At 35.6% G+C, this 11,046-nt stretch overlaps 1 protein-coding gene across 1 annotated transcript; it reads left to right on the forward strand.

The window, feature by feature from the left end:
• Positions 1 to 1,758: 1,758 nt before the first annotated feature.
• LOC127456355 (extracellular calcium-sensing receptor-like) lies at positions 1,759 to 7,427 on the forward strand. Its single transcript, XM_051724802.1, has 6 exons — positions 1,759 to 1,967; positions 2,215 to 2,503; positions 2,585 to 3,340; positions 3,438 to 3,665; positions 6,230 to 6,353; positions 6,514 to 7,427. The coding sequence occupies exons 1-6, from the start codon at positions 1,759 to 1,761 to the stop codon at positions 7,425 to 7,427; spliced, it is 2,520 nt and encodes an 839-aa protein (XP_051580762.1).
• Positions 7,428 to 11,046: the final 3,619 nt, after the last annotated feature.

Genomic DNA, 11,046 nt, shown 5'->3' on the forward strand with positions numbered 1-11,046 from the left:
CAATGAATGTTTGTGGCTTACCCTCCTTGTGAAGGGTGTCAATGATTGTCTTCTGGACAACTGTCAGATCAGCAGTCTTCCCCATGATTGTGTAGCCTAGTGAACCAAACTGAGAGACCATTTTGAAGGCTCAGGAAACCTTTGCAGGTGTTTTGAGCTGATTAGCTGATTGGCATGTCACCATATTCTAATTTTTTGAGACAGTGAAGCCTAAACACTACATAACTTTTTGATTTTACTCAGGTCTGATGTGTGTGCCAAGTTTCTTGAATTTTCAAGCATGATGAATGCCTTATAAATGGGTGAATGCGTTAAAAATAATAATAATAATAATAATAATAATAATTATTATTATTATTATTATTATTATTATTATTGTGAAAAAACATTCCAAAAACAATAGGGCTCTACACAATATGAATTACCGGTACCCCCTTTTTTCATTTGTTACTGTTGTGCATTTTGACCTTAGCAGGCAATAATGACCACTGACGACTTGAATAAAAACAAACTGTTTACTGAAGATTTGTGCAGTATCATACAGGGATTCAGTCACTTCTCTGTCACACACACACTCTCGCTAAGCATTATGGGGAATGTATTCTTAAAGCTGAACACCATAATAAATGGCCATTTAAACTGTTTCTGTTATCATTATTAAAGACAATTAATTAAACATTAAATTAAACGTTCATGACTATTATTACTCTAATTCACATCCACTACCATTACACAGTGCAGTGTATTTAGATCAGCTATCTAATTATCTAAATTCATTCAGATGGGCACAGTGATATAAACACCACACTACTTTCTAGGTTCAAAGAAGGTTTATAGGAATTATAGGAGCATATAGGAATCCTATAGGAATCCTATATGTAATCTGGATGCAAGACGCAGTCCACTGGGTGATGTGTTGTGATATCATGTGATCTGAAGGCTCACCGTTCAATCATCCATGGTCAATATCAATCCAATGGAAGAAGATACACTCAGTAAAAATAAAAAAAATTGTATGCAACAAAATACCCAAAATAAATGTTTCCTACATCACAACTCAGTTTTTTCACCTTAAATATTTGGTTTGAATGAATTAATCTGCAGTTTACAGTGGGTGTTTTCCAAATAGCATTTTGAGCCCTTGAAGGGCACTGCAAAAAGGGGGCGTCACTCGAGTAAGAAAATTAATCTTTTCATGAAGGGCCCTTTCACAAGACTGTTAGCGAAGGGTACATTCATACACTAATGCCATCTCCCATTCAGAGTGCCCACATCAAGAGCTCTGTCCTTTGGAGTGAGTAGGGCATAGGGATGATCACTTTCAATTGGAATTCGCCCAGTGTAGCTCTTCACACTTTGCAAGATGGCTGTCGAATGAACATGAACAGGCCATGCATACTCAAAAAGAGACAAACGCCATTGAGGGGAATTTAGTGGTAACTGCATTTGCCTAATTTATACACTTGTAAGCCCCTGTCAATTTTAAAGGGTTACACATTCATCGTTTTTTATTTCAGAAATCTTTTCACATTAGGTTTTGAAAAAAAATTAAAATAAATAAATTCCAGACCCCATTACAAAATAAGGGTACACATTTTTACTTGATGGAAAGCCTGTGCCCCATTACTGATAAAAGGTTAGAAACGCCCCTTTGTCCTGCCCCAATCATTCATCCATGCTAATTATATCTATAAAAGTGCAAATACTGTATCAGGTCATTTTTGCATTTGTCAACTGCAGTTGAGCTCAATCTTTGGGATGCTTATCTTTCTTTACACACTCCTCTTTTTACATCACCTTCATGCTAAGGTGGAAAAGACTATCTGCCGAATGATGGGAAACCCTAAGTACCCGCTGCTGTCCAAGGATGGAGACGTTACCTTTGGAGGACTTTTTGCAATCCACAGTATAGAAACATTACCTTCATTTCAGTTTACACAAAAACCTCAGCTTCTATTATGCTCCAGGTTTGTTACATTGGAAATTAATTAAGAAACATCAGAGCAGATAATGCATTTGGTACAAGGTGAAGAAAATATATTGCAGAATATCTATATTTTATAACAGTAAACTACTATAACATTATGATGCTTCAGGTATGAACCATATGTGAAATTCAATAAGGATAAAAACAAACATCTTGTATTGTACACCTTATTTTTCTGTTTAATCATTTATTTGCTATTTACTGATTGCTATTGAATATTTTCACAGTGTGAATCTTAGAGATTTTCGGATGGCTCAAATCATGATCTTTGCCATTGAGGAGATTAACAGAAGTCAAAGTTTGCTCCCAAATGTTTCTATTGGCTACAGAATATATGATAGCTGTGGTTCAAGACTGTCATCAATGAGTGCAACTATGGCATTGATGAATGATCAGGAGTTTGCAGCAGTGGACAGTTGTAATGGACAGACTCCTATACATGCTATCATAGGGGAAACAGAGTCTTCTGCTACAGTGATTCTTTCCAGAACTACAGGACCTTTTAAAATTCCAGTGGTGAGAGGCAATAGCAGTAAAATATTGACACAATTACCATAATGATGACTGTATCACTGTTAACTGTGCTTTCTTTTTCAGATAAGTCACGGAGCCACATGTGAATGTCTCAGTAATAGAAAAGAGTACCCCTCTTTCTTCAGGACTATTGCCAGTGATTACCATCAGGGAAGAGCACTTGCATACATAATCAAGCACTTTGGATGGTCTTGGGTGGGAGCTGTAAACAGTGATAATGACTATGGAAACAATGGAATGGCCATATTTCTGAATACAGCCCAGGAGGAGGGCATTTGTGTTGAGTACTCAGAGAAGTTCTACAGAACAGAGCCTGAAAAACTCCTAAAAGTTGTAGAAAAAATGAAGCAAGGCACTGCAAAAGTGATTGTTGCATTTCTTTCCCGTGTTGAGATGGTCATGCTACTTGAGCAGCTCAGTATGCAGAACATTACAGGCCTCCAAATGATTGGAGTGGAGGCATGGACAACTGCAAAGATTCTGATCACTTCAAACAGCTTTCATGTGCTGGGAGGGTCACTAGGGTTTGCAGTGAGAAAGATCAATATCGAAGGGTTTTCAGATTACGTTATAAAAGCATTTTGGGACACAGCTTTTCCATGCTTACAGACAGATGGGAATTATTCGCAATATGCATCAAGTTGCAGCAGATATCAGGATCTATTTGTGCTGAAAAATTACAATGAAGATGTGCCTGAACAAAGATATGCAAGCAATGTCTACAAAGCTGTTTATGCCATAGCTTATTCACTACACAGTCTACTCAAATGCACAAAACAGGGCAGTTGTGAGAAAGGCCTGATAATACAACCACAGCAGGTAAAAGAAAGGAGGAGAGCACAAAGGTAAACTGTTTCTGTTTAACAATGTTTTAAAATGCCTCAATGATAATGTTCCAAAACTGTCTTTTTACAAGGTTGTTGAGGCTTTGAGAAAGGTAAATTTCACTGTAAAGATGGGAGATAATGAATGGTTTGACAGCACTGGTGCTGCAGTAGCCCAGTATGAAGTCGTGAACTGGCAACAAGACTCAGATGGATCAATCCAGTTTAAACCAGTGGGTTACTATGATGCCTCACTGCCCTCTCACCAGCGCTTTGTGCTTAACACTACAAACATAATTTGGGCTGGAGGACAGTTAGAGGTAAATAGCAATAATCTGTTTGTCCTAGAGTGTGTTTACACTAATGGAACATAATTTCAAAATCTACAAAAGGAAACAGTTGTATTGACCTATAAAAAGGAGAATAAGGAGACTGCAGCATATGGGTAAATTTATTAAAACAAAACCAAGCAGTATACTCCATCACATCTCAAAGCTCTGCACCTGATCAAAGTTCAGGACAGAACTTTTCATTTGAAAGAAGCTGATATGACAGGAATCGTCCGGAAAATAAACATCACAATGTGTCCCTCGTTGAGAGGGATAAAAAATTCTGAGGACGGGTTTTTAGCAAAAGGGAAGTACTATGCTAAACAATGACTGAGAATTGTTGCTCAATTTCTACAGTAGCAGGTCCCATTCAGTGAGTTCAGGCATTGATTTTGGCCTATGGGGTCTGTCTAAGCATTGGTGTTCCAAATCACCCCAAAGGAGTTCAGTGGGGTTCAGGTCTAGGCTATGTGCATGACAGTCAGGTTCTTCCACACTAGAAAATAATTATATTTATTTATTATTTTTTTTTAATTTTTTTTTTTTTTAAAAACGATACGATTATTTGTAAGTTTGCATGTCCTATAACCGAGATGCAGAACTGATTTTTTATTAATTTAAATTTTATTTCATCTTTATATTACAACATTAAAAACATAGCATGTTTTTATGATAATAATAATAATAATAATAACAGCAACAATAATAATAATAATAATAGGCAAAATCAACTGACAAAGTCTAATGTTTTCAAATGCAGAACATAAATAAATGAAAAGGGAGTCTACAAACAATGCATAATGTAATCAACCATTTTTAATTAAAGTTTTAAAAGATTTAGGTGTTGTTTATTAGGCTAAATACAATTAGTTCAATAATAATAAGTATGCTTTCTCAGAAAAGTGAAAAACAGTAAACACATTGTTGCGATTACAGAGTCCATCTTGAATGGCATGTTATCAGAATTATTACTAAGTTTAAGTTTTTGTCGTCAAGATAAAAGCAGCTGCCAAAAAAAAGAAAAAAAAAATGCTTTTAGTGTTTTATGTGTCACCAGCCTATCTGGCAGAAAATGACACACACATCTCATCAAAGCTCTCCTGACACAAAATGTCTGTCTTGCATGCAATTCTTGAAACAGCCACCAGATGGCACTATATTTATTGGTAGATCTGATATTTCAAAAAACGATATCTGATTAAAGGTGCACTCAGTAACTTTTGTCTTTGTGTCATCTTGGACTTATACTGACACCTAGCGGCTTGGATGCAGCATCATTTAAAATCAGTAGTTTTCAGTGTCAGATGCCATTGTAGAAATTTGGTATTCACAGTCAGCCATGATTACTTTAATAAATGAGTGAAAGTGTCAAATTACAGGATGGCTACTGAGATTAAGTGAGTAGTATTGGGCTGGTCATATGATTCTAACATAGCAGCCCCCATTTGCGGACCCTCTCCATGCAGAATAAAACAGCTTTTATAAGGTTACTGATATGACTGGTTAATGTGAGCAGAGGTGGGTAGAGTAGCCAAAATATTTACTCAAGTACAATTACTTTAAAAAAAAAAACATTACTCAAGTAGAAGTAAAAGTAGTAATGTTAAAAATTACTCAAGTAAGAGTAAGAAAGTATCCAATTAAAAGAATACTCAAGTAGTAACTAGTTACTTCCACGTATAACATAATGGACGTTTATGACCAAATATTCCATTACATAATACACATTTAGCATGTATTACACAATAATAATATGAATAAGAATAATAATCTCTTCAATTCTTCTTCTTCTTCTTCTTCTTCTTCTTCTTCTTATTATTATTATTATTATTATTATTATATTTAATGGATATTGTCTTCATACACCCTCATGTTGTTTCAAACCATATGACTTTCTTTCTTCCATGGAACACAATTAAGGAGATGTTAGACAGAATGTTAGCCTTAGTCTCAATTTACTTTCACTGCATGTTTGTTTTCCTTCATATTTTAAAAGGGAATGGTGACTGAGACTGTTTTGGGTTCCACAAAATACAGAAAGTCACATGGGTTTGGAACAACATGAGGGTGGGGAAATAATGACAGAACATTAATTTATGCTGAACTATTACTTTAAGGACACTTGTCAGATTTGGACGAATCTGTCAATTAGAAGATAAGTTTGGAAACCAGTTTCTAGTAATTATTATGGTAAAAATTATGTCCCACTGGCCCAATAATATACAATGCTGAAAAAACAAAACAAAGCAAGATCATGCTTTATTATTAATGCCTACTGTCACTATTTGAAAAGACATGTCACTTTTTAAAGTACTAATTGGATCTTAGTTCAGTGTAGTTACAGTATTTTCAGTGTCGAAATAATTTAGATAGTTAGTTTTGTACATTAAGGGTAAACTACACCTTATTTCTGTGTTTGAAAGCATATTGGGCTTATTTCACTGAATGATGTAGCATAATGATCTGTCTTTAATGAAATTACTTTTGCACTTAGCAGTGCAATACTGCAGATATTGTTGACTTTGAATTATCTTTTTTTTATTTTTTTTATGCAGAAGCCAAGGTCTGTGTGCAGTGAAAGTTGTCCACCAGGCACTAGGAAGGCTGCCCAGAAAGGAAGACCTGTTTGCTGTTATGACTGTATTTCATGTGCAGAAGGAGAGATCAGTAATGAGACAGGTAATCTTCAGCCCATCTCAAAGTTCCAAAGAAAATTTGTTAGTTGCTCTTTCTGTGTTCTCCTTCTACTGTTCAAGATGCAGTTACTTATCAAAGGAGTTAATAAATGAAACCGTTTTCCTTTTGTCTCTAACAATAGTGATCACAACTTCCTTTCCAGATTCAAATAACTGCAAGCTGTGTCCAGGGGAATACTGGTCTAATGCTGAGAAAAATGAATGTGTGTTAAAGGCTGTAGAGTTTCTTTCATTCACAGAAGTTATGGGTACAGTGCTAGTCTTTTTCTCACTATTTGGGGTAGGATTAACTGTGCTGGTGGCCATCCTGTTCTACATCAAGAAGGACACCCCCATAGTAAAAGCTAACAACTCAGAACTGAGCTTTCTACTGCTCTTCTCACTGACTCTTTGTTTTCTCTGTTCACTTACTTTCATTGGTCGGCCCACTGAGTGGTCCTGTATGTTGCGTCACACAGCGTTTGGGATAACTTTTGTCCTCTGTATCTCCTGTGTTCTGGGAAAAACAGTAGTGGTGTTAATGGCCTTCAAGGCTGCACTTCCAGGAAGTAATGTCATGAAATGGTTTGGACCTGCACAACAGAGACTCAGTGTTCTTGCCTTTACACTTATACAGGTTCTTATCTGTGTGCTGTGGCTAACAATATCTCCTCCTTTTCCCTATAAAAATATGAAATACTATAAGGAAAAAATCATTCTTGAGTGCAGTCTGGGTTCTACAATAGGTTTCTCTGCTGTGCTGGGTTATATTGGCTTACTGGCTCTGTTGTGCTTCATTTTGGCTTTTCTGGCTCGGACACTGCCTGATAACTTCAATGAAGCTAAATTCATCACATTCAGTATGCTCATATTCTGTGCTGTATGGATCACATTTATCCCAGCTTATGTCAGTTCTCCTGGAAAATTTACTGTAGCTGTGGAGATATTCGCCATTTTAGCCTCAAGCTTTGGCTTACTATTCTGTATATTCACACCAAAATGTTATATTATCCTCTTTAAGCCTGAACAAAATACAAAGCAATATGTGATGGGAAAGACTCTATCTAAGTCCTATTGAGAAATAAACTAAGATGGTCATATTAACACAGCAGTGGTTTATACATTGTTTCCATAAAATATAATCATGCAGTTGTGTAATTTTTTAAATGGAAAATATATCTACAACTTTCACATTTTCTGCATTGATTATGTAGGAAAATAAGGGTAATTCTGCAAAACTGACTTAATTATGATACAGTGTATTTTGAGAGTAGAGAGACCTACACTGTTTTTGAGAGATGAAAGGATTATCACAATAAGCTAACTTATTTAATGAACAAATATGTAAGGTGTGGGCTATTTCCAATATGTGAAAGAACAATTAATTGACACAAAGTTCTTAAGGCAAATTTGTTCAATATGGAGGCCTATCAACTGATATTTTCTCTACACCTTTCTGTCTCTGAGAAAAAGGGCAGAATATTTTTATATCAAACAGAGGCATGATATCACCTACAAATGCCCTTTTTTTAATTTTTTTTTTCCAACTTTCATTCAGACCTCTGACATTTAGACAGTCATGGGCTCAACAAATCTGGTGATAATCAGCAATTGATAATCTTGTCTAATCTAATAATTGGCTGATAGCCAGTGTGGGGAAGTAACTTTGAAATTAATCCATTTAAGACTACTAATTACTATTAAAATGTATATAGATAACTTTACTGAACACTTAATGAAAAAGTGATCACATTAACAATTACTTTACTATTTAAAGTCCCCTACAAACCTATAAAATACAAATGTGTCTCTGTGGCAGCTTAAATGTATTTACACAGCAATCACAATCACTGGAAACAATGTATAAAGTAATTGAGTATTGATTGATGCTAATAAGTGCTGTCAGTCAATTATATTTTTTTTAGTCGTGATTAATCACATACATTTTCATAATCGCAGATTATGAAAGTGCTGAAACTTGATTCTAAATTATATACTGTATAATTATTTTCCTGTCAAAATGCATTTATTTCCTCCTTAAGAAAGAAAAGAAAAGAAAATGTAGCAATATTGCTTTATTAAAATTTCCAAACAAAGCCTTCCACAGTATACAGATAAAATAGCAACAGTTTAAGTAACATTAAATGTTTCCCAAAGTCTAAGTGGGAGATTGACTAACTGAAAGAAATAGTCCTCCCATAGGTTGCATATTTATTGCAATGGGCATTTAATCTATTAAAATCTCTTCCTCCACAACATTAATCGCCCAGCAGACTGTGGCTATCCGCTTTGCTACAGATTCACGTCAGGGTGTCAATCCATACGTCAAGCGCCGCTTTGATCTCCACATGAAAAGTACTTCTATCACAAGTCCCATCTGGGCTTGTTTTGTACAACAAATAGTATTAAGAGGCCCTATCCCCATCACTTGATCACTGATTTGTAATCACTGTTGTGTGTGTGTGTTGTGGTGTGTGCATCAGTGTAATGACTCCGGGTGGACACATCACAAAGGTTCTGCCCTACTCCAACCAGTGTTTATCCTTGTTTATGCTTTATTAATGGTGAATGCATTAATCGCAACAAAGAAAAAAATAAGTGTTAAACTTAAAAAACAAATTGCATGCATTAATGTGTTAATTTTTACAGCTCTAGTGCTGATATATGTCAGAATGGTAGTGTAAAGACACTGGAGACACGTTTATTATTATTATTATTATTTTTTCATCATCTGAAAGGTCCTGCAACTTAGTCCAAAGCAACTTATTTACATAATTTATACATAATTGATCTTGGCCTGTAAAACACACTGCACACTAAAAATACATATACTTACACACAAACGGATGTAAATATAAGTAATAGAGATGGTGTTAGCATCTAAAAGAAGCCTATTTAGAGTATTTTGCCTTTACAAATATTTTATACAACCAGTTTAATTATCCTGTCCATCTTAACATTATTGTGCTACCAAACTCTAGACCAGTGTCAAACGCAACCACATCATGTCCTCAGAAACTGACGTTCCATCACACTCATTCAGTAAAAAACATTTGGTCAGAGAACCGGAAAATAACTGCATAGCAAATAGGGTTGCAAATATCGGAAATATCCATGGTCGACTTTCGTTAAAATTAATGAATGAATAGAATACAACAAGCATATTATTTCTCTCACAGTCTAAAAGCTGTTTATTTGTAAACAGCATAGATTTACAGCATAGAGATAATCTTCACCGAGCACAACTTCACATGCTGAGCGGCTGAAGGGAGGTTGGATGCTCCCAGATACTAATGCTTGCCACACACTACCTCTCAGGCAATCAGTGTGACTTACACATGGATGCAAGTTATCTGTGTTTTATTCTCTCATCAAAACGATGTTGACCAAGTGTGACTTATATTTAGGTGCAACTTTATTTCCGGAAAATACGGTAGATCTGCAAGCATGTGCTGTTAGCCGTGAGGAATATCTTTAAGAAATGCAAAAAGGAACAAAGAATTGTGGTTGTAATTAAATTACTGTAATCTGATAATGTAAGATGTGTTACATTACTTCATTACTAAGTAAAAGTAATTAGATAACTGATCATCTCAAGACAAACACTGCTGAAAACAGACATATATTTTTTAGATATGCACTCACTGAGCACTTTATTAGGAAAATGTGTACACCTGCTTATTCATGTGATTATCTAATCAGCCAATTGTGTGGCATCAGTGCAATGCATAAAGTCATTCAGATACAGGTCAGGAGCTTCAGTTAATGTTCACATCAACCTTCAGAATGTGGAAAAAAGTGTGATCTCAGTGATTTCATCCTGATTGGCTATTTAGATAATCACATAGACGATTGTTGGTGCCAGACGGGCTGGTTTGATTATTTCTGTAACTCCTGATCTCCTGGGATTTTCACACACAACAGATTTAGATTTAGATCTAGATTACTCTAGAGACTGGTGCCAAATGGTTCCAAAAACAAAACAAATCCAGTGAGTGGCAGTTTTGCAGATGGAAACGGCTTGTTGATGAAAGAGGTCAATGGAGAATGGCCAGACTGGTTCGAGCTGACATAAAGGCTACGGTAACTCAGATAACCACTCTGTGCAATTATAGTGAGCAGAATAGCATCTCAGAATGCACAACATGTTGAACCTTGAGGTGGACTTTATTAGGACCATAGTGTTCCTAATAAAGTGCTCAGTGAGTGTATAATTGTCATAAAGACTATTAGCACCATGGACGAAGACATTGCATACAAAGTTACTAGTTGATCATACCAACGGTCCCAAAGATAAAGCCAGGTTTTCATAGTTACAGTGCCACCAAGTGACTGAACCCAGCCAATATTATTATGTATCCTCAGAATAAGGACAAACCAATCAGTCATTGTGAGCGATTTGAGTGCAATAACCTAATAAACATTATTTTAAAAGTTTTCTCTGTATCTTGACAAATACAATAGGTTAACAAGAGGGTTACTTCATCCACAAAAAATGACAATCACTGAAGAGTTTTTTAAGAGTCTGAAAAAAAGTCTAACCACAAGATTGCATTATTTTGTTTGTACATGATATGCCCATGATGAGCCTGATAAACTCTATATAAACAAACCCAGTTTCATCAGAGAAGTAAGGAAGGGCACAGAGACTCCATGATGCTTATCTTTGGGTTCTTGCTGCTCTGCAACATTAAAGC

This window comes from Myxocyprinus asiaticus, chromosome 18 (genome assembly GCF_019703515.2).
Source record: "Myxocyprinus asiaticus isolate MX2 ecotype Aquarium Trade chromosome 18, UBuf_Myxa_2, whole genome shotgun sequence".
Taxonomy (NCBI): domain Eukaryota; kingdom Metazoa; phylum Chordata; class Actinopteri; order Cypriniformes; family Catostomidae; genus Myxocyprinus; species Myxocyprinus asiaticus.

Excerpts from the sequence above, each read along its gene's own strand:
- LOC127456355 (XM_051724802.1), top strand. The coding sequence starts at position 1,759 with ATGCTTATCTTTCTTTACACACTCCTCTTTTTACATCACCTTCATGCT. Across the intron at positions 3,341-3,437 it reads TGATAATACAACCACAGCAG|GTTGTTGAGGCTTTGAGAAA; the intron begins GTAAAAGAAAGG and ends TCTTTTTACAAG. Across the intron at positions 3,666-6,229 it reads GGGCTGGAGGACAGTTAGAG|AAGCCAAGGTCTGTGTGCAG; the intron begins GTAAATAGCAAT and ends TTTTTTATGCAG.